Below are 24,094 nucleotides of genomic sequence, written 5' to 3' on the forward strand. Positions count from 1 at the left end.
TAAACATACCATCAATTGAACGGTGCATGCCAAGCCAGATTTTCCTCTTTCCAAGAGTAACACGAATGTTTCTGTACAGCCAGTCATTCTGGTCTGGACTATGGACAGTAGCAAGAATTGCACCTTGAGTTTCGCATAGCTGTTTGGCTTCTGCATAAGTGACATACTGAGTAGAAGAAACAGCACCACTGGGTAATCGATAAGTATTAATCAGATAGCACAGTCTGGGGTTGGAGTTGCTGTAATGCACCCATCCATCATCACAATGTGTTTCACCAGGTGGAGGTGTAACAGGTATGTCACCTGCCAAGAAAAAATCACAGGACACGTGCTACATCAAGTGATGTGATCATTTTGACAAGTAATAGATACCTTTTTCTGCCAAAAACAATTTTAAAAGCAAAGGTTCCTCTTTGTGGAAGCCTCTCATGATAATGATGATCGGTGTGATGGAACTGGTCAAACCTGAAAACTCCTGAGCAGACACAAAGGTTGATAAAAGAATGAATAAAAATAAGGGGCAGGACAAATAGTTGCAGAATGGATACATCTCAAAATTACTTTATCTGTGTCCTGTTCTTTCTTTAATCAGTTTTAATCAACTAGGTATATAGTTAGGGAGATTACCCACTTGTTGTTCTGCACATGGCTGGTCGTGTCTCGTTGCAATCACTTTCTAACCACTTTGCACTTTTCTGAGCAGCAACACACATTCTAGGCTGAGGTGAATTGGCGCTAAGCCAATTCACATACCTGACTGGGCTCCCATCTGTCCATGTGTATTCACCGTTTTTCTACAAATGATGTATAAAGAAGACTTCATAAGTATATATTCATTAAAAAAGTTAAAAACCTGAATCAAATACCGACAGTTGGGCTGTTGTATACATGCTGAAAACTGTCACAATATATACCGGAAAAACTAAAGACCCCAACTTAAACTTGGGATCTTTGGTGGCTAAAGCAGGAAGAAACAACTTCAAGATTTTAAACAAAACACGTATAAAGAATACATTTATTGATGAAACTAATTCTATGAAGCCCAGTGAAATATGAAAACCAGCCTGGGGAATTAAATCAGACTTAAACCTTGACCGAACCAAAAGCCCTCTGACACCATAAACTTTTAAATGAATCTTATGTATGGTACAAACTGGGAGAAATCACTGACTCCAGAAGTTTGACTCAAAAAGGAGTGCACCACAAAGTGGGAACGGCTCAATTAAGTTACCTTTATCCTACTGGTCTGCTATACTAAACTAAATGTGGCTAGATAGGGTATAGCTTTAGAGTAAAGAAAGACTGGATCTTAAACAAGCTGACTCTGCTGTATGGGTGGGGAATTTTCTGTGCTCACTATGCTTTATGTTTATGCTGTTTACTTGGAACTTTTGAAGACTCATGCCTTATTTATCCTTCTGTTTCACTGCCAAATAACTGCCAAAGCTCACCCTAGTCTCTGTCTCTACTGTATTAATTTGGTAGATGACGCTTAAAATATCAGTAGCTTAAATTAACTCAGGAATAAAGCTGACTTGACTTGATTCAAGCATACATGTACAATATGGTCAACTTGATTCCATCTTCTTAATTTGAGTCACAAAATTCATTGAGTCATTTAAAGAAGTGCTCCAAGGACCAACTTACATCCATGTCATCCATGCCAATCCACATCGTGGTTCCTGCATTGTCAGAAGATGAAAGAAAATACTGCAAGACACCTTGCTCATATCCATCTGCAACGGATGCAAGGCTGGCTTTGTCATTCTGACATTCTATCAGGGATTCCTCATATGTCTGGCTCTTCACAATCAAACGATAGCATGATCCAGGAAAACCTTCCACATAGCCTGGAGGACAGGAGAGGTTCGGATTTGGGGTCGAAGGCAGGAGTAAACGATCTAAGATAAACAAAATGAATGAAAATGCATCAACACTTACTGATGAGACCTCTTAAGACCACCTTCGGTCTTAAATCAATGCAAAATATTGAAATAAAGTGCAAAAAAAGCATTCATTTGTTACTGTTCACCTTGTTTCTTGAACCTTATTATGTGACTGGCCATGAGACTACTCTCCCACCTGATTTTCTCTAAGCAACATCAACATTCTGAGTTCTGTAATAGCAATATCCAGGAATGCTATGGCATGGAATTCTTCAATGGCCACGTCCAGCAATGATACCACATGGTTTTTCTCCCCAAAGCCTCCCATTATTCTCTTATTCCTGCTCTGCAGAAATTTTAAACACAAAATGCTAGTTTTTACAATTTCACAACTGTACAACAATGGCTGATGAGAGAGGGTCACTTTTAATACAGGTGGATAAAACTCCCGATATATTTACATGTAAGTGGTGAATGAGAAGAAAACAATCAAATTTCCAATTCTTTTGTACACTATAACTACACACAAGTCCACCCATACTTGTTATTGCAGCTGTTACAGTGACCAGCAATCAGCTTTCCTAAATAGGGAAACTGTCATCTCAACAATAAGAGGGCCTACCAACACCGTTGTTTGGGCGCTCCTTTGTTCTACTGTAGAAAATGCTCGTTTTGCCTGTTTCTTTCCAGCTAAATCTTTGTTAATGATTTCCTACACAGTTCCTCTTTATTTTGCCACAATACCTCTGAGCCCAAAATGCCTCCACAACTGTGTTTTGAGAGAGGGGAAAACACTGTGTGGATGTGTGAGTCACACAATGTCCTCTTACCCCACATCATGTGGACTTCTTTTGTGTGGAGGTCCACACAAGGCATGTTAGGCCAGGTGGTGGTATTTGGCTGTTGTAACGAGTCTGTCATTGCAGAAATTATATTGGCCTACCTCACAGCCGGGCCTCAAAGTATTGCAAAAGATGAGGCTGCTCTTAGAATGTCACACAAATTAGGATAAATGACCCTGTAGAGTAAGTTTTTGTGGGAGTGGTTGACTTTGAATCAGAGCTTTTCAGAAAGAGTCTTTTGGCCAAGTATAATTATGACGCTGGGGCAGGTTCTTCTATTGTTAATAATATGTTAATGTGAAATGACCTACATGCAAATCTTGTCAAGGCATTTCCAGCAACCCTGGAATCAAGATCTCTCAAGCAATTCACTTACCCAAGTAGCATTCACAGAAGTAGGGCAGTTTGGTTGAACTACAACTTACGTCATCCCACAAACCAGGAGATACACTATCTGCTATCATCTTGGCACAATCATTTCTATCCTAATAGAGAGGGAAGGATAAAATATGTCTAGCGTAAGATTTCCTAACATGGCAAGGAAAATGAACTGATGGACCCGCAGGCTTTTTCCAGAACATTGTCAACCCTCTAACATGTCTAATGAGGCTCTTCCAAATCACATGCTAATGATAATTGGAAAGAGCCTTTCCTGATAATATGACGTAGTTCCAACAATCTGCATGTCTGAATATAACAATGAGTTGTGACTGCTACAATATTTGAAGCTTACAAATTTCTCAGTCCCAAATTCTACATTACCAGACTGTCATCAAAGAAATCCAAATATCCATCTGGCTGGCCTGGTGCCCAATTTGTGTACACTAGTGCATCTCCAGTTGTCCATTTGAAATCTCGGCTATTAAATGTATCCTGAAGACCAATCCAGACATCTCTGGCAAAGCCTCTCATCGCATAAGTCAGAATTTCTGTAAGATGACAAAAAGACAGGAAAATGAAGAACATTTGTACTGCTTTCAAATATTAACGAGATGTTAACTCAATACGTTGATTAAAACCAAAGGGGAAACGATGCTTACATTCCTTTTGCCTATACAAACTTCTATTTTTTTTTCAAATTTTCCTTTTTTTAAAGCAGGGTAAAAGGCATCTTTTAAGAGGGAGAATGGCTAAGAGTTGCTGTCCTTCATATGCATTATGATCAACTGTTAGTGTAGCTTCATGTTGTTCAAATGCTATCAGATGGCAGAACATTCAACAACATTTGTTTTTTTTCTCATCTACATGTAGATGTGACAATATGCCAATTCATTTGTACATTGCAGGTTTCATACCATGATGACATATTGAAGGTATACTACCATTGGCATTCAACAAGCAAAAATTCTGTATAATACTATACATATGTATGTGGACTACAGGAATTGATATTTACCTTGTAGACCACCATAAGTGATCGCAGCCAGGTTTCCACCAATTGCCTTGCTTTCACATGATATCTGGGCTTCAATAAATGTCATCTCGTCCTCAAAATAGCGATAACATTTATTGTCTACCTTCAACCAGCCAGCCTGACACTCTCCTGTGTCTGGGGGGCTTGAAACTGGCAATCAAGGGAGGAGAGAAGGGAGAGAGAAAAAAGAACAAAATTACAAAAACTGCATGATTAAAATGAATGAATCATAAATGCATTATCAACTTCAATCAAGGCTTCATCAAAAATCGGAAACATATCATGACAAGAATTGTGGCCAGAATATTTCAAAACTCTCCAGTTATGGCATTGGGTCGTAGTTGCTGCACAACATGAGTGATTCTTGATGCTTCTGCAGTACAATTAACTGGTAGAGCACCTCTACTTCCAAGGAGGGCTTGCGGATGGTCTAGAGTGCACTAATCAAGATGTCCAGATTTGTTAAAACTTTGGCTTTCCAATAGTAGCCCTTATCATGCAATTGAAAGTCCAACTATTCTTCCTTTTTTAATTGGAATTCCCACAGCAAAGTTATTAAACTGATGAAATGATAAAATTCCAGTATGTAGGTTTTTCAGAACATTTCAACATAAGCTCATTTCCTGATCCCACATCAAGAGAAATTCTTACCATGTTGTTACCTGCTCTCTCTCTATTTGTAACTTTACACAGTTCTGCCTAGTTCCCACATACAGTACCATGTTACAAATAACAATAACTATCAATTCGCTTCCCTGAAACTCCTTCAGTTCGTACATTGGACATCAACATTATGGCCGCGTCTTGGCTCTGCATATTATCTGCAATAACCATAATAGGCAAAAACCACTTTTTGCTTGAAGATTTTGACAACGGAAAACAGTAAAGCACTGTACTTACTTGAAAGAAAAGAGCAAAAAAAGCGGCGCCCAATACTACAATCAGCACTAGACCAGGTAAAAGCATCGGTCTGTGGCACAGCTCCAATGACACAGTCTTTGTTGGGATCTGATGAAGGTTCACCTGGTTTCCAGTTGACATAATCTACAATACTCCCATCAATTATTTCAAACTTGTTATCTGGAGTGAAAACACAAAGTGAGCAATAAGCCAGAGCTGCACATTTACAAAGTAAAATTTAATAGATCTAGATTAAAAGACATTACAAGGGTGGAACTATGCTTGAGTACATACAGATCTGAAAGTTTGCATTTTTCAACAATTACACAAATATTTCACACATATTCAGAAAACAATGTTATGTGGTCATTTTACAATTGGGTGAGACAGGATTTTTTTTAAAGTCCAGAATGCATGATTCTGATTACCATCATTTCTGGTCATTCCAAGCCAAAACTCAGACCCTGGAAATACGCCATACTCCTGCCAGTTAATTGGCTGTGCAGAATGGGCAGTATACAGAGAAGCACCAGGGTAGAGTCCTTCACAATGCTGTTGTGCATTCTCCCATGCCATGTTTACACTGACGTAGGTGAAACACTCATATCCAACTATACCCCAGCCATCTGGGCATTCCCCTTGGAATTTTGTATCTGTGTTTGTATCTGAGGAAAGAGAACTTTTTGTGTCACTAAAGATGAGACAGAATTACACAAACTAAGCCTAGCCACTTGCAAATCCCAAGTCTTTACAAAAGAGAGTGGATTTACGTATGGATCAAGAACATACACGTAAATTACTGCTTAACCTGTCCCTGGTAATGGTGGTCATTTCAAGAACAAATTTAAATTCACAAGAATAAGATTCTGTCATTTGTAAATAAGGCTCAATTGTAAGGAATTGAAAAGACCAATATGGTATTTTAGGTTTAAGTTAAAGTGAATTTAATTGTAATCTGCAGAGTAGATTTGATGAAATAATATTTGTTAGCTTCAAGGCCACCTAAATAGTATAACATTGTCTCAGTAGTTTTGTTGCATACATGTATATCTCAACGTATTAAATTTGTTGTCTGGAAAACTGCTAAACAGCAATAACTAACCACTACATTTATCCTACCTATTGGGATTGAGCATATAGCTGGCTTCATCTCATTACAGTCTTCACATGTCCAAGCATCACCATCTGTAGACACGCAAGCGTTGGTATCTGAAGGTTGTGGTTGCATCGCTGCCCAATTGGTATACTTGACATTCTGAGTTCTGTCCTCCCAAATGAACCTCTGTTTGGAGAGAAAGGTAACTTCTATGCTCTTCAAATGGATTTCACACGCTAAATGACAAGCTAAGTGACTAAAACCTTATCTGCAGGGTGCTCAGGTTTTTCAGACTTTCATAATTTACAGGGCTCTACGACCTCATTGAGATCTTTGCTTTTCCTTTGCAAAGAGTTCCTGTAAAAGATTCAGGGAAGGAAATCAGACAATTGAAGTGGGTAATTTCTTTAGGCAGATATTTGAAACCCACTGTTAAATTCAAAATTTACTTTGGAAATTGTACCTGAATGTAATTTCTGCTGGAAGAAACACAAGTCACATTAATTTTAGACAGAAATCAAAGGACAAAGTGAGTACTAGATTGAGTAGCAGGGTCTATGGCTGATCTTCTCCATCTTGAGACTCCATCCCAATCCCCATGACAATGAACAACTATCATAATGCTAGCCTTTGTTTCTTACCCCTCGATCACTGCGAAGTCCAATCCATGCTGATGTTATGTTACTGCTGAGCATTAACAACTGGACAACATTTTTATGGTAAACATTATTTACTGCTGCAAGATCAGCATTAGGTGAAGTTTGTTGGCATGCTGTTCTAGCTTCATCATATGACATTGAGCCGCTGATGTTCATGAAGCAAGTGCCATCGTAAAAAAAATAGTCAGAGTTGGCTTCACAACCTGGTTGCACTGGTGAATTATTATCTACGTGTACATAAAGGCAATCAGAAGAAAGAAGAGTTTGATCAAAATGAAAGTGTGAAAAAAAAAATCAAATCAAAAGGTAAGCTCTAGACCTATTTCAAACAGGGTTGGCTGATTGAAATTACCTTGATTTAAATCCCTGGTTTAAACCGTGATTTAAATTAATTTATTTTTAAAATTAAATTACTGATTTAAATCAACGTATTTCATTTTTTTGGAAAAAGGCAATAATGTTTTAATTTTTAAATTCTTTTCAACTGATTCATTTCTTTTTGCAGGATTTGCACATTTTAAACAACAAATTCCCCTCTGAGAGCCTTTCAGTTCCAAGATTGACAAAAAGGATGAATGAACTTGTTTAAGTCTGGTTTGGCAGGAATTGTTGTTCAATTCAATCCACTTGTTTCGATTTAAATAAGCTTTTCAGATTCATTGAATTAATTTGACATGAAGGATTTATATACATGTAATTGTAATGATGATTTAATGTCAACTTCATTTAAATTGTCCACTGCAGAGTTTGACATGGTGAAATATCAGTGTACATCAACCTTTTGTCTCTACAAGTACACACATATTTTAATGAGATTAGAAATGTTGGCCATCATGCAGTGAAACTAAAAACAGTAACAACGTGCTCTTAATAAAGTGAATTTCATTGTTCTATTAACCACAAAGAAGCTTGATCATAAACAAATGAAGACTACTTTTGTGCATAGTACGTCAAGGTAAAATACCGGCATTTTGTACCAACATGTACCTGTACATATAGCATATAAAATAAATACATGCACGTGAGGTTGATGGCATGTTTTTCACTCATTAGTTATTTGATACACGTAGGAATATCTTGTGAAGTTTTGTTAAAAATTAGAGTTCGGTTTAAAACTTGTTACGCACTTTATCTTTTGTATACGTACAGCACCCGTCTTTGAAGGAAGTGTCTTCTCTGCAGGTAACGTAATGGTAGGTGCTACACTGCATGCATTATACTAGGTTTAGCCAATATCCATGGTAGTTTGTAAATTTAGTCAATTATTTAATTTAAATTTCTTAAATCAAATCCAAAATTGTTTAATTTTGTGGCAAAAGAGATACATGAATGAAAATTAATACACATGGAGCTAATTTGCTTGTTTTTCAACGGATAAATCAGCCAACTTGTCTCCAATTGAAATAAAAATATAAATATCCGATTTACAGGAAATTTGATTTAAATAAAAAAATCAAAATTTTGTATATTTTTGTATAAAAATTAAAAAAAACCCTAATTTCAAAAATTAATGCTGATTAAGAAGAGATAAATGCTGATTCAAAGAAGATTAATGCTGATTAAGAAAAGATAAATGCTGATTCAAAGAAGATTAATGCTGATTCTTAAGTACATACCAACAGGATCTTTTTGGCAGAAGTAGTAAATTGTGTTAGCTTCATTACAGTTGACGGTCTTCCACAAACCTGGTGTTTTGTCATTTGGTAGTATCTGTACACACTGTACAAAAAGTTAAGATTCCAAACTTGATATCTTAATCCAAAACAATGTAAAGGAATGTGTAATCTACCCTTTCTGAGATAACTGTGTTGAATTTGAGTCTGAGAACAAGTCCAGCATATACAGGTACATAAGTCAAGAATACTGATTTATGTTGGGTACATGTACATATTCTGGTACATATCTACTTTAAAACAAAATTTCAGGCAACTGCATGAATATGTACCCATCAAAAGATCTACCTTAATGAATTTAACCCAGGGGGGGATCACTCCACCCAGCATTTTTCCCAATATCCCCACATTGCATATTTACAAGAGCTGAGCCTTTAGGAGTTTTTAAAGTAACTCCCTGTTGTTATTTTGACACCAATTTTTTGAAAATCTAGCATACTGCCTTTTGTGTGCAGTGCCCATTTACAGACACAGGTAACAGTACGAGTAGGATCTAAATTCGATGGAAAATGAGCCAACTAATTGTAACTTCATGAATAATTCAACTTGGGTCTCTAATAGCAATAAATTGTCTTTACTTTTTGGGCTGTCACGGTGCTAAATGTCCAGACGCCGGCACACAAGTCATGCAATAGCATTAGTGCAATAAAACAAATTAATTCAGTGACTGATTGAATGTTCCATTCAATCAATTTATTACTTCATAACCTGTTTCTTACCACTGCAATATAAACATGTAAGCATGAAGTACGTTTCTAGATCTAAAGGCCACATCATCCACAGTTGGAGGGGGGGTATGTCAGTTATGCACTACCGGTATCATAAAAGGATGAAGCCATGGCTAGCTACCTGACAATAATGGAATGTGCCAGAAAAGTGTACGTAATGTTGACTCAATATGCAAATGATACTGTATTGCATAGAATTGTTTAAATGCTAATGATGCAGTTCTCTCACAGGAAGACCTCAACTCTACCGGTATCTCTGATAGGTGCCCACAGAACCACATGCAGCTCAACTCAACCAAACATAAAATGACGCACATCACCGGTTCCAGAAATCAAGCCTTCACTGCTATACTTCCAAGGTACATGTACTTAACCTTTGCAAGTTGTCAGTTCCTACAAATACCTTGGTGTTTTTCCAGTGACCTTACATCATGTACATAGACAAAGCATGTTAACATGATTTTTTTCAAAATGTTCATGACTTGACCTTCGAGACCTCATATCTAGAACCCTCCCCCAAAGACTTCTATAACTCTTTGCATGAACATCTCTTCAACCAAGGCCCTATCATCCATGCCTTGTAGAATATCCAGCTTCAATCCTGTAAGGTCACCTGATCATTTTTGTTGTTGTTGTTGTTGTTATTGTAAGGTTCTATGTACATGTACGTGTATTTTGCTTTCCACCGTTTTGCACTGCCTTGCAAGAACATTTCTTTCATACACTTAAAAGTTATTTTAGATGCTCATTTCAGACTTTTTATTTCCTAAAGATTCCAAATTTATAATTCTTATTCAAAATTCTAATTTTAATTGTTTCCTGTTTCCTATTTAACCAGTTGGAGAGCCCCTCGAAAAAACTATATTTGTAACGCACCATCCCCAAACCAGGTTGAAGTAGGTAACTGGGATGCTTGACAATTCCTCTCCTTTTTTATCACACTACAAAGTGATCCATGTCAAGTCTAAACTCTGTCTACAGTAAGGTTTATACAGAGAGCGATAGCTGTGAAACTTCCATGAAGACATGGACAGTGGGATTTCCATGTTTTCAGGGAAATGAAGTTAACAATTTCAGCCTGGTTTGGGGATGGTGGGTCACCTTTTTGGGGGAAATCCAGTGAGAGCTGGTTAAATATTGTGTTCGTTATGTCTTGTTTTTAAAGTTTAAAGTATTTTTTGTGAATAGAATGTCTTTGTAAATGTATCCTGAAAAATGAAATAAATGATGAGACTCGGGTCACCAAATATTTGATACAAAGGAGTGCTAAGCTTACACATGAAGTTGATTACATGTACATAATGTGTCTGATTATGTAATGGATACTGTTTTCCTATTGGAAGAGCTTGCCCGGTGCTCACTACATCTTATATTATGAGAATAAGTTTTCAGGCAAAATGCCCCCAAATAAGTTTCCACAGGGGTATGTATAATTAAAAGCCAAAGTCAGAACTTTCAGAAGGGGGGTTGACAAATGGATGGCTGCTGAGCATACTTACATGTAGTTAATTATCTTGCTGAATAAAAAAAATTAAAAACGTGCTGAAGACAATTAGTGTACAGTATACATGTGCATGTGTAAATTGATTTAAATATCTTTGATTTATTCCCACAAAATGGTTAAATACCGCTTAGGTCACATTAGTTGACATATATCGACAAACAGAGCCTTCGTCATTATCTTTGGCACTTTCTGAGGGGCTCAATACATGATTACAGGTGACTCTAAGTTGCAGCTGACCTTTTCACTATGGTACATTAGAAAAACCAACTAACATCATAATTAAATCGAAGACATAAGTACACCACTCAAATGACTGGATTCAGTCTTGGACCACATCTAGGGTTAGTGTATAGTCTGTGATTTAGCACAGAGCTTAGTTGCAGGCACACATACTGTACAAGAAAAAATGCAGATATAAGGTCTTACCCTATTTCCTGGAGAGACACTGGAATTAGGTTGATCTGTACCCCAATTTTCAAATCCTCCCAATGCATTACCATCAATCCATTCATAATCGCCAGAATCATTGCTGGCACGCAGTCCAATCCATACCCCCTCAGAAGCAGAAGCAGTGTTTAGGAAGACATTCAGGTACACTACACGGTAGAGATAGATGTACATACATTACTCTTCAGTCAGTTATGCATACATGTATGCATTCAAAATTTAATTTTTCAAGTTGAATCATTCTGTGTTTCATCACCAACCTGGTCACTGGATGACAAGAGAGCACAAGATACTGTCAGACATATAATTTTGCTTTCTCTGGGAGTAAAATGAAACAACTTTGTAATTCTCAAGCAATCATGATATGAGTATCAGGAATAAAAAAAGTTGTAAACTGTGGGTTGCCCAGATTGTTTACCTTGATCGTTTAAACTCTTGATAGAAGCTAAAGTGGCACCATCATTGTTGCATTCAGAACTGGCGTCCATCCATGTTACTCTGATTTGACCTCCTTGGTTAGGTTTCAGAGAAAAGCAGTCTGAACTTCCAGTGAATTGAAAGTAACCCTCATCACAGGTTCCCTGCACCTGAACTGTAATTAAACCGAGAAGTTTATAAATATAACTTGCTTCTTAAAAGCACAAAATTACAGTAAATCTGGATATGAGACAACTTTGAGATATAAACTATTTCTGAAAATGTATTGTTCTCTCAAAGTTTTTCGTCAAAAATACAAGTATTAAATATAAAGGGGATGGCGGATGGATAAACAATGCATAAGCATGATTTGTTGTCAACAATTTTCCATGACAATCGTTATTTACTAACCCCAATTCCAGAAGCTAGACGAGTTGTACATAAGTTATTTTATGTGGTAACAACTCGAACCCCACAGGACCATTCATGTACGCATTAATTTTACCACTTCCAGAAAATACAAACAAACCTGGCATATGTCTGTTAATATTCAGTTTTATTATTTGAATGATTTTTTTTTTCTAATTATATTGTAACGCGAATGTCTGGTTACCTTTTAAACTCCAGAGGAAAGGCAGTGGGGTTGACCAGTGATGCACTTAATTAGGTTTTGGGTTAGGTCCGGCAGTTTGGAAGCCGGGGGCCGTCAAGTCAGGGGTATTAATTAAGGGGTATTGGTGTAACTGTCAGGGGATTTGACAACGTGTTTTCTGTGAGTAAATTATGTTGTGGAAAGTGGGAAACTGAACTAATAAGACTGCCATGATGGAAAAAGAGGGGCAAGTTTGACAATACGCGGAGTATGATAAAAATTAGTAAGTGGAAGAAAGGTTGAAATAGGTATTGTGGACCATTGTTTTGCATTTTTGTGCTAAGATGGTGTTTTCATGACTGTGGAAAACAGGGCCCGGGGAGGCAATTAAATAATGTTAGAATTGGGAAAATTAGTCAGTCTAAGCCGAGCTGCCAAGGAGTTCAAATTGGATCGACTGACACAACTTTGATACCCAACTTTGGCGATGGGTCCTCATGCCCCCTCCTTGCCGTTTGTAAATGTTTAGCATTAGTTTGTTAGGGTATCTCACGCGTTGAGGAAGAGAGTGGAAGTGAATAAACCAGCTAGAAGTAGATGGTATCACACATATCTTTGCTGGGCGTGCCATTTTGTTCAGCGTCCCTTGTTCTTGGTGTAACAGGCGGTATATTTCCCCCCAAATGGATCTAGGCCCTAGCCAAATCACCTGCGAGCAGCGCCGCGACTGGGCTGAGTGGCCCGGCGAGCCAAGGGTTCACTGACTACGGAGGAGAAACCACCACAATATTTTCTGCTATAGTGCCTCAAAGACTTCCTCTTCTATAAACAACATGCCCTGCTTGTAAAAGTCAGTTTTTTTAATGGTGTTCTATAGACAACAAGATCGCATCATGCTGTGCCGTCCCCCGACGTGATGCTACGACAGTTCGGTCATGTCATAGTGTCGCTTCTGTTCTCATTACTTTTATGCGGTGTTTAATGCATTACGTTGTTTTGTTGTGGGTTGTTGTGACATTGTGTCATGCTGTCTTGTCATATTGTGCTGTCACATCGTACCATTTCATTGTGCCGTCATGTCGTGCAGTCAACCTGTCGTGACGTGCCATTGACCTGTTGCATCATGCCGTCTTGTTATGCCGTCAAATTGTGCTCCTGCAGATGCATCATTACTGGAGGAAATGGGGGCGCCCTTAGAGACGGACCTACATGTAAGTTCCATACCAATAGATACCATCACGTGATAACATCTTGTAGGCCCAACATGTATGCCTACCAGATGGACTCTAGGTGTAGTGTGTCTGGGGGATCCCCCCACACCCTGCCTCATTCCCTATGATATTTTGTTGCAGTGAAACAGCTTTCTTAAGTTTTTGGGTGGTAAACACTCTACTAACACTTTACTGTTCATAGCCCTCATAGCGTCACATACTGGCGACGGCACGAAGAGACTAAATTTTGTTGGCTATAGAACACCATATTTTCTATCTATACTTAGCTTCAGTAGAAAAGTGCAACAGTTATCAGAATATATGAGAACTTTCAAGGTTTCTAGCCATCAACTAAATCACAGTAAGAAATACAATTTTAAAAGACATTTGGTTTCAGATTGAGCATACGTTTCTTGAAATATTTTAAAGAAATTATTTTAAGGGTGAACTTATTCACAAATACAGGAGAGATGGTGAGGTAACTGTACATATGCAAGTAGAAAGGGCAGGAATCATCCATGGTTTGGACCTGTTCAGATATACCCAACTTTCTATGAAACAATTTTAACCTTTTTTAAGATAGTTTTTATGTTCTGAAAAGACATTAGAAAAGATTTCCTGCAAGTCACAAGTTTTAAAAAGCTTTGGAAGTAGCTTCTTCAAAAGAAAGCTTTTTAATCTCTTTCCAAAACTACTATATTGCAGAATCAAGTTAGACACCAATCCTAACCCTTCCAGATCTTCCAAGTCCAAGGGCTTGAAGAAACAGTACAGGAATTTATTCTTCTTAAAACTTAGACTGGGGTAGTGGGTTTTTGCAGAGTGAAAGAATTAAGGATGGCTCTTAGCAAACAAATCCCAGGGAGTTTGGGTATTGAATTTACATTGAACACTTGTTTGGCTTACACTACCTACGGTAGCATTCTTCATAAATCAAGAAACCCCCTCCCCATAAAAAAACCAAAAATAAAACAAAACTGTTGTGTCTTTGTGTTTTGATGAAAAATATTGGGCAAATAATTAACCTTAAGTATTACTAAAGTTCAAATATTTGGAAAGAAGGACAAACACAAACCAAATTACTTGACACTTTAAATTGACAAGAATTTTCTTCTGTCTGCAATTTATATTAGCTTGATCTGGTCATGGACTTTAGTGTAAAATGATTCAATTTATTAACTACATTTGCAGTCATTGAGATGACCATGACATCACTTGAAAAAGGCAAAGTACTGCAAATTATTTTTACACCAATGTCTGCCAAATCACAAGATGTATGTACCGGTGTAAGAGTTGTCAGCTTGACCATTAATAAGCAAGCCAATACCTGCAGGCCCTGATAAAAAATTGTCCACAAGTGTCCCATATAACATACCTTTCTCAACGACAAATTGCAATTCAAGCAATGATCTTACCAACAGTGAACAGGAGCAAAATGACTGCAAGTCGCAGCATTGTCTTGAGAATGTGTCTCAGAAGCAGCTCATTCTAAAGAAACACCTGCCGTCAAAAGCTGTAGAAGCTACTGGCAAAGTTGGTGATGTGCGAAGTGCAGAGTGATGCCTGGTACAAGCATACCCCTTAATAGTCCAGGACAAAGTTTTTTACTGATAGCAACTTTACCTAAAACTCAAGAAAAACACAACATAAACTTAGCTGTGGATTAATAATTAACTTGATAAAATGGAAGTAACCACCCTAATGGTACAAAGTACTATCAGTTATTGCAGTTTAATTACAAAATACAAGAAGATGTGATTGTTGGTGGTAGATACTGATATACATGTACATACCTGTATCTGGAGATGCAATTACAAACTTTGTAAATTTATTTAGGGAGGTCTTTGTAACACAGAAAAAAGTTTCAACATTACATTATTTCCTTCCAGTTTAATTCCACATAGCATTTACATGTATTAAACTGCCCTGTTACATTTTGTTGGTGTCCCAAAAGGATTCAGAACGATGGACTCCTAAAATTAGAGGGGGTGGGGTGGCCACCAGAGCAAACATGTAAACAAATGAAAATATGAATGAAGACGAACAACAGCTGAAGGAACTAAGACACAAAACAAACACAATTGGTTTAGACGCAGATTCCTAACTTTAAGTTCACTGGGTTTCTCATTTTTACGCATAAGCATACTGTATACACAGCTTACACACTTACCTTCTTCATACATGTACTTCCGTATACATGAGACAATTCCCTTTATAATGGCCCTGTTCTACCTTAAGCTGCTGAAAGGGCACAAGCTCCCTGAATTCTAAAAGACATCTTCCTGGTTTGAAATGAAAAGACTTTTTGTTTCAAATGTTTTTTCTTATGGCAAATTAACACGTCGAAAAACTTAAATGGCTTAAACTGTATCTTCCTGGAGAATTTCCCACGTACACACGCACGATTGTAGCATTCTCTCTTACTCTCAGCATTGATCATCACTGACAGGCTACTCATAAAGATGGTTAAAAGGAGGAAGAGATGAAGCTGTAATCTAAAAGAACAACGGTCAAGCATACAAGGTAAAGTACAAGTTTAGTCAGATAGTAAAAAAGAGAGCAAAACAGTAGGATAATATTGCTCAAATTGAAGGCGCCTTGTCTTCTTTTACCACTTACTGAGAAAGTTCTTGTGCAAAAAGGACAAACATCCCTTTTTACATTTAAGGCACAATGTGCATGTAGTGTGGAGTACAGAAAGACTGTAGACCTGCCAATGGGGTTGATGGTCATCAGCCTACATGTAGGCTCTTATTACCACTGGAGGAACATTGGCACATCAACACAGGGGATAGCCAAATCTGACCTTTCCAATCTGACAGGGAATGTTACAAGAGAATTTTAATGATTTGTGGTCATCTTAGTCCAGGATAATTGAACAACAGAGCAAGGAAACACTGACTGAAATGTTAAACTCATTTCTTCTATGGAACAAAACTCATTTTTTTAGAAGCACCACTGCAATTTGTGCCTGATGACAAGTAAACTGTACATGTCAATACATATACTTGTAAATAAAGCCTACAAGCACATGTACGTGTTGCTCATTCAGGCAAAAATATACACCTCATGAACACAAATTGTAAGTTTTTACTGGGCATTTATTGGAACAGCTGAAACTTGAAATTACAACCACAAATACCAGCATATGTGCTTTGGAAATTACCTCTACAAAATTCCAATGCAATTTACTACATTGCGACCAACAAATCTAGAGTGGTTAGTGCCACTGAAATTTCAGCTGTCTTCCAGGAGTTTTAATTAACTTAAAAAGAAAACACAACAAAAGTGAGGCTAATAAATAAAACAAATGTCAACATGCCTTGACAAAATGGTGACATCCTACCAAAGTTTCCCATATGTACTCCATTCACTGTGAATATTCAAAACCGTATTGGCACAAACATTGCTAAAAGAATTTCTGATTCATTTTTCTAGAATTGTGCTGAGTTCGAAGTTAACTTTCCTAACTTCATTTCTAAGTTCTGCTAAACTTGCACGATCATGCAAATGTGGCAAAGTAAATTTTGCTTTAATCTCATTATTTTTTCCCAAATACAATGCAACTATAACAGCCTTATCCGTCTCAATGTGACATCCCACCTGTGACACTTGACCTTCATGTCCCAATTTCTATGTACCTGTGGTTACTGACATTGGGTTGTACCAGTCAATCATTTTTCATAATATTTGTATCTAAATCCTACAATTTCTGAAGGGACAGCTAATATAATGGATCACATGAAGCTGAAAGTAAACCCTTTCTGAAAAAAAATCCCGGTTCACTTGGAACTGATGTCACTTTTAGAACTGCAGACCCCCATTTTCAACACATCAGAACTTGAAAATAAAAGATGAATGATGCCCTATACATGTATATCAAAACACAGTGGCAAGAACTTTTGGTCGAAACCCCTAAAAAAGCTAAAATACGTTACCATCAGAGTAAAGCTACAGTCTAGAGAAGCTTTCAAGTCATTCTCTTGTAATGATTTAGTGCATGCTCTGACCAATTCACCATGACAACAAATACGAATTTCATCTGTATCATGCTTCATTGAAACTCATCACTTTGCCGTGTGCAGGTTACCATTACCTAATATCCAACCAAACAAAAATCCTACTTTAGGGTGCTTTGTCTAACAACATGTTATCACACTACTGCTTTCATATACGTATTTTACAATCTATTCCATGAGCCAAAAAACAGAAACTTAAAATGGGTCTACTAAGATTCCCACTTGTATTCTTGAAAATTGCTGAGCTTAAAATTTAAAGGCAAATGTTTGCTTTGAATTTATTTGCAAGGATTTGTTAAAATAAAAAGGAAGATCAAGAAAGTCTGTCACCTGGCCTACATGTATATATCATATAAAATCTGGAAAATTATCGTAACATTCCTTCATAGTAGCCTCCCTTGACTTCTACACATAGAACTTCTCAAAGCACTGATGACACTCTGAATAGGTGTTTCACCTATTCACATATTTCATTAGCTCAGCTCCAACAAAAGTCCTCCAGCACATCCTGTCAAAAGCACCAACTCAAAGATGGTCTAGAACCCAGCTGCATCACAATAATATGGGTCCTCACTCAGCTCATCTCACACAGACTTACCGGTACCTTGATCAGTTGATGAAAATGGTATCAATTTGATGGCTCCATGTGACTTCTGGCTCTTTCCCAAATCACATCAAAGCTTACTGGAATGTTTTTTTATGGATCCAAGACCTTGCCAAAGCTGCCCATTCAGAGATGAGGACCAAACATGTATCTGTACCTCCTTCAGAGTACCACCAATGCTTCAAGAAGTACAAAAAAGGATGTTACACTGTATAACAGTTGAGGGATGCTAATTTGAAGGAATGTGACAGGAAGTTTTGAAGTGTACTCATATCATCAGAAATATGGGTCAAGTGACACAACTTGTTGATCTTCCCTCGTACCATAAATTCAGAAATTCCTTTGTTTAAATGTAATCAATTTAATTACAAAGCAAAAGCTGCATTTTGTGAAAGAACTGAAATAAGTTAATTTGTTTTTACTTTAGAACACAAAACAAAATTGTACAAACTATTGCAACCTCCATGTAGCAACACAAAAAGTTGATTGAATAATGCTTTACCAGTTCAAAGTTAAAATTGATCTAGTCTCCGAATATATATGCATATTTTGGAATACACCTTCATGTACAGGTCCTAGTCTGAAAGCTTTTTTTAAAAATGATATTGTACCTGCAGTCTTGCCAATTTCTGCATGTATAACCCTTAAATACCAGTAGTAGAAGTTACCGGTACGTGTACAGCTATAGGTATTTACCCCAAAATGTTACACAATATTATTATTCTTGAAATAGTGGAACAATTCCATGTTCTGAGCATTTAAAGCAAATTAACAAGGTACATGTATCTGCTAGTTTATGCTGTACTTGTACATACTACCAGTGCATACATGCATACAATGCAAGAAAAAAAGTGAAGACAAACCTAAAGCTTGTTACATGTACAATTTCTAAGAGGGCTTAAGATCTGATTGGCTAACTGTAATAGCGCCATTCCTCCAGAGAAAAGGTCTGTTTAACAAAGAGGAGTGCCATGACAAGGTCCAGTCTAGACAAACTATTTGAAAGATAAGATCTACAGAAGCAGTTGAAGCACACTACATAATCTGTCTAGTTTGGAAATTATACATGTATATGTATTGTAGTTCAAAGTTCATTCTCTATTCATAGTTGGTCACTTACTGGTACCCCTGCCCTATATTTAATGAGCTATCGTACCAGGATTTTTATTTGCCTCCTCTAAAAAAATCTCTTAGAGGCAGCAGCTTTCATAATAATTTTATTATGACAATAGATAAGATTACCTGGTGGTCTTTGCCACACTTGTAACACAGTCTACCGGTATATGTACCTTTAAACATTCTGCAATGATTTGAAGTTCACATTAAACTTTAGCCACATTATTGTGAAGTTTGAGTGACTTGTGTTTGTTTGGTACGTGTATGAACTACTAAAAAGGAAATCATAAAGCAAATATAATTTTCTACTCTACATGTATGTTCTTCCAACGGTAAATACATCAGATCCACAAAATGCATTAAACACTAACTTTTCATTTCTTTTACAGCATGGTTTGACTGATTTGAAATATTACAACATGCCTGTGGCAATCATCATGGAAAATTGCTACTATCCCCGGGATCATGTTGTCTTACATTAACCCTAACCCTCTGAAATCCTTTTCTGCAAAGTGGAGGAATTTGGAGGATTCAGGGTGTAGGGCAAAACTGCATGGCTGATTTAGAAGGATGCCATGCACGAAGATTGTGGATTAGACCTTATGTTGTTTGTGTTTAGTCAAGCACAAATTCAGCCCAATATTTCTTTTAAATCAACTGCACAGCTCAAGAGTGTCATTTGCACTGCCTCAACATAATGACAGGAATTGCCGGAGGATTTTCAAGAATTTGGGCAGTTTTCATAATGAAAATCGGAGGATTTCGGAGGATTCAGGATGGTTCCTAGTAAAAGGACCTACATGTAGGGGGCTACTGCTAAACATCATGAGATGGTCAATAAAGCAATTTCTGCTTTCTAATCAAGGGCCATCATGTGGCTGCAACATGGTTACATGTACAGATTTTTTCACAACTGAAATGCTGTACGGTATTCACAGCACTAATAACATGGACATTTAATAATCAGCATGCATACATGTACATGTACATTGTAGCAATGGGAAGAAGTTAAATTTCACATTCATTCTGTAACTTTTCAAAAGAGATAATGTACATGTACATCACACCTCTAAGCAAGCTAGAGCAGTCAACCAGCAAAGCAGTAAAATGGAATAAAGTGACATACATGTACATGTAGTGTCTATTCAGACTTCACTGGAAGCCACAAATACAGTTACAGAGCATTTATCTTGACAAATCATCATCTTCAGTGTCAGCCGTTACTGCTTTGATGTCTGCTAGTGTACGGACAAATCTAGACCACTCATCATGTCTGGGCATGGCAAGATTCTAACAAACAAACAAAATAAAATCAATTATCCATAATACAGTGTTACTGTAGAACACTGTTTATACAAATGTCAAATGAGCGTAATTGTACATTATATGCAAAGAACCATTCCATACAAATTCGAGTTGAGGACACAACAGACATAACAAATTTGCAATGAGTTAACACTCTGAAAACTCCTGAAACAGTCTAGCTCAGACAGACTTGATCATTTTGTTGCATGGTTATCTTTAACAAAATGTTCAAATGCATTTCACACACCTGTATACATGTACCGGTACAGTAATAAGATTTTTATGCTGAAAATGAACTTACCAGTATTTGGCACTAAAATATTTCATAATAGTCTTAACTATGGAACAATAAATGCATGACTAGCATTTTGCCTACACATACACATATGGTTCAAAATCACTGTTGGTCAATTGTCGCTGTTTTTAAGGAAGTTTGCTAACATGTTACTTAACATAAGAAACTGAAATAAGAGATCGGCACCTGTGGACTAGAGTATTGCGTGTATGTCTTGACATACAAAGCTACCCGGGCATTACATAGCATTTTGTCTAAACCACTGGACAATTCTGCATAATTTGCTAAGAATCAATAACAGTCATACATTACCAGTACTTTTACTTCTCTGATGGGTTTTAAAGAAGTCCTGGGCAAAAATGCGAACTGGTAAATGGGGGGGTTCATATTGTGACAAAAATGCACTATTCTTTATTTTTCCCAAGTTGGCAGGAACCATTTCTGTGTGTTTGACAGGAAGGAAGTGGAACTTTCAGTGATATTTCATTATTAGCTGCACAAATAATTAAGATTTGAAGCTTTACGTGGTGGATGAAACATGAGAAATGGGTTTGCAGGTACACCATGGAATCAATCTCTTTTGAACGAGGTGTGGTTCTTAAAAAACTATTGAGTATAAACTCGTCGTTTCGGCCAGCATGCTCTGGCCGTCCTCAGGAGAGTGTGCCAGACTGGAGTGGATAGCTGGTTATAAAGGTAATCCGGAAGGGGTGGAGCGTGGAACAGGATTCGCGGGTTGTATGACTCAGCGTGTGCAGTGTTGCGTGAAGGTGTTGGAGCCTAGAATTGGCGGGAAACCTTGTGTTCGGGTATAGGGGACCCATATGCCGGGGGAGGGGGGTGCGGGTGGCTTCGGGTAGAGAAGACCCTAACGCCTGGATGTGGGGCATGGGTTTCGGGTATAAGGGACCCTACTGCCCAGGAGTGGGTGTCTGCATTGGTGTTAGTAGGGGGTGCCAGATGTCGCTGAGCTTGAAACCGATGTCTCAGGATACTGTGTTGTGCTGGAAAATCTCGATGGCTTCTCGGATTTGCCTTGGGAGCCAGTTCTGGATGGGGGTGATGAGTTGTTCTGCTTTGTTCCATTCGATACGGTGGTCCATGGAGTGTGCATGTTTGATGATGGCTGTGTGAGCGGTGTTCTTGAAGTCTGGTGGGGAGGTTCCTGTCGGTTTCTCTGATGTATACTTGGCCGCATTCACATGGAATGCGATATACGCCGGGGCGACTACTGGGTGGGTGTCCTTGTGGGTGTGCAGCCTGCAGCTTGTTGGGTGCTGCATGATGTATTTTGATGTTGGCAGACTTTAGGATGCTCCGGAGTTGGTGGGAGGTGGGGCCCAGGTACGGTAGACATACTGTGGCGGTTGGGGGTTGGGGGGCTTTGGGTATAGGAGACCCTAACGTCCTGCGGGAGGGTTTGGAAAGGTTGATACGTTGATAGCCGTTCATCTTGAGGGCGGACTTCATGCGGTGGAGTTCTTGGTGAAGGTTGTTCTGGTCGCAGAGCTCGTAGGCTCTGCGGACGAGGGTGCGGTTGACGGAGGTCTTGATGGCTGGGTGGTGGAAAGATCTCTGGTGCAGGAACCGGTCGATTAGGATGGGCTTTCGGTGATCGAGGATGCCGTCTGGGTTTCTGGATACTTGAATACCTAAGGAGAGGTGTCCGTCTTGTTCTTGTTCCATGGTGAACTTGATGGTGGGGTGTTGCTTGTTGAGGTACTCGAGGAATTCTTGGAGGTGATCTTGACCATGGGGCCATATGACAAATGTGTCATCAACATAGCGGAGCCAAATGGTGGATTTGCGGTCGGCGGTGAGGAGAGATGATGTTTCAAATTCTTCCATGAAGATGTTACTATGGCTAGGACCGGGGATATGGGGAACTTGAAGTAGCTGGAGGAAACGCCAAGGCGGATGAGGTCAACGATCTGAGCAGAGAGAGCTGTGTGGTCAGAGAGGGAGGGGTCGCTGTCCAGCCGATCCTTCGCAATCTGGCACGCTACTTCGGTGGGGACATTGGTGAATAGTGACACCATGTTGAAGCTCACTATGATGTCTGTTGGCTGTAGGCTGACAGGTTTCTTGTGAGCTTCACGAATTGGTTTGAGTTGGAGATGTGGTGTGGTGTGTTGCCGACCAGGCGCTGGAGGAGGCCGGTCAAGAAGCAGGTGGTCTCGTACCTTGTTGAGCCCCTTGAAGACACAATGGGGTGCAGGGGGGTGTCCGGCTTGTGGATCTTGGGTTGGCCAAAGAATCTTGGACAGGTGGAAGCTGACGGGCAGAGGTGGCGGTACAGGTTTGCTGGCCGGTTCTTTTAAGAACCACACCTCGTCCAAAAGAGATTGATTCCATGGTGTACCCGCAAACCCATTTCTCATAGCTGCACAAACTTACCAAGAATGCCAACTGCTTACAGAATAACTACATCATAATGTGCAGAAGCCATCCATTTTAACACCAATGCTACAGTATTTAATGTGTGGTTTCTTTTAGATTCTTATGCGATTTGTAAAGTGTACAAGTACATGTATGCTTGTACATGTACATGTATTTGTAAGCACTATATGCACAGTGTCATTGACTCTGCCCATTATACCGTATATGTGTGTCTGACATTTTACACACAAGTTAACAGTGACTTTAACTCAGGCATGTACATATGCACATACTCAGTGCTTTCATTGTCAGTGGGGTGACTTCATTTGTATGCGTGCGATGCACACTTTTAGCCTATCAGCATACACGTGCAGATCTCAACCATGCCAAAAATATATGAAAGGCGAGCCGGCATCACATTCGAGTGCTCAGTTCACCTCCAGAACAAGCCCTGTGGGAAGAAGCTAGCTAGCACCAAGAATAAACAGGAAAGTGATGATGAACTAGAAAGAAGGGTTATGATGATAGGAAAACAGACAAGAAGCAGTAGTGAGCCAAGTAAGGACACGAAAAGACCTGAAGAATAAGGTTTATAATAACCGTACCAATGTTCGTGTAGCGAACATGGCTATGTACAGACAGCAGACTGGCTACCGGTCTTAATAGCTACATCACAGCTGCAGCAATAATCTTGAGGCTCAGAATAAACGAAGAGACATATGCAGGCTGAATTCACCTCACCTGACAAAGAAGAATTACTTGAACTTGAAAGATGAATTTGGATGCAAATAAATCAGAAGCATAATTAAGAATTCTAGAAATATTTCTCCACTGCCTCATAAATTGACTGTCTTTTTTTTCTTAGGAATCTCGCTTCACAGTGAAGGTTTAGAGTCAGACTTTAGGACAGACTCAGATTATTCCAACTGCCTAATTCCAACTTTTCCACTTGCGTTGTGCGCCAAGCGTCCTACCCTCCCTTTCTACTTTTCCCATTCATGAAGTCT

At 38.5% G+C, this 24,094-nt stretch overlaps 2 protein-coding genes across 6 annotated transcripts in view; both read right to left on the reverse strand.

Annotated features, from left to right (window-relative positions):
* The window catches only part of LOC110988789 (macrophage mannose receptor 1-like), a 31,946-nt gene extending 17,002 nt beyond the window's left edge, over positions 1 to 14,944 (reverse strand). The window contains exons 1-14 of the mRNA XM_022252614.2: positions 14,785 to 14,944; positions 11,568 to 11,741; positions 11,129 to 11,298; positions 8,414 to 8,516; positions 6,780 to 7,024; positions 6,162 to 6,324; positions 5,471 to 5,707; positions 5,043 to 5,222; positions 4,125 to 4,292; positions 3,491 to 3,657; positions 3,105 to 3,213; positions 1,648 to 1,901; positions 632 to 794; positions 10 to 303 (exon numbers count right to left, since the gene is read on the reverse strand). Of these exons, the coding sequence (XP_022108306.2) occupies positions 10 to 303; positions 632 to 794; positions 1,648 to 1,901; positions 3,105 to 3,213; positions 3,491 to 3,657; positions 4,125 to 4,292; positions 5,043 to 5,222; positions 5,471 to 5,707; positions 6,162 to 6,324; positions 6,780 to 7,024; positions 8,414 to 8,516; positions 11,129 to 11,298; positions 11,568 to 11,741; positions 14,785 to 14,824 (2,467 nt within the window). The 5' untranslated portion in view covers positions 14,825 to 14,944. The remainder of the gene's footprint in view (positions 1 to 9; positions 304 to 631; positions 795 to 1,647; positions 1,902 to 3,104; positions 3,214 to 3,490; positions 3,658 to 4,124; positions 4,293 to 5,042; positions 5,223 to 5,470; positions 5,708 to 6,161; positions 6,325 to 6,779; positions 7,025 to 8,413; positions 8,517 to 11,128; positions 11,299 to 11,567; positions 11,742 to 14,784) is intronic.
* A 1,505-nt stretch (positions 14,945 to 16,449) lies between these two features.
* LOC110988786 (cytoplasmic dynein 1 intermediate chain 2-like) overlaps positions 16,450 to 24,094 on the reverse strand; it is a 36,296-nt gene continuing 28,651 nt past the window's right edge. For all 5 annotated transcript variants that reach the window (XM_022252609.2, XM_087139562.1, XM_022252611.2 and 2 more), the window contains one exon: positions 16,450 to 20,398. In XM_022252609.2, coding sequence (XP_022108301.1) covers positions 20,294 to 20,398 — 105 coding nt within the window. In that variant the 3' untranslated portion in view covers positions 16,450 to 20,293. The remainder of the gene's footprint in view (positions 20,399 to 24,094) is intronic.

This window comes from Acanthaster planci, linkage group LG08 (genome assembly GCF_054643075.1).
Source record: "Acanthaster planci isolate LZ-2023a linkage group LG08, COTS_SCS, whole genome shotgun sequence".
NCBI classification, from domain to species: domain Eukaryota; kingdom Metazoa; phylum Echinodermata; class Asteroidea; order Valvatida; family Acanthasteridae; genus Acanthaster; species Acanthaster planci.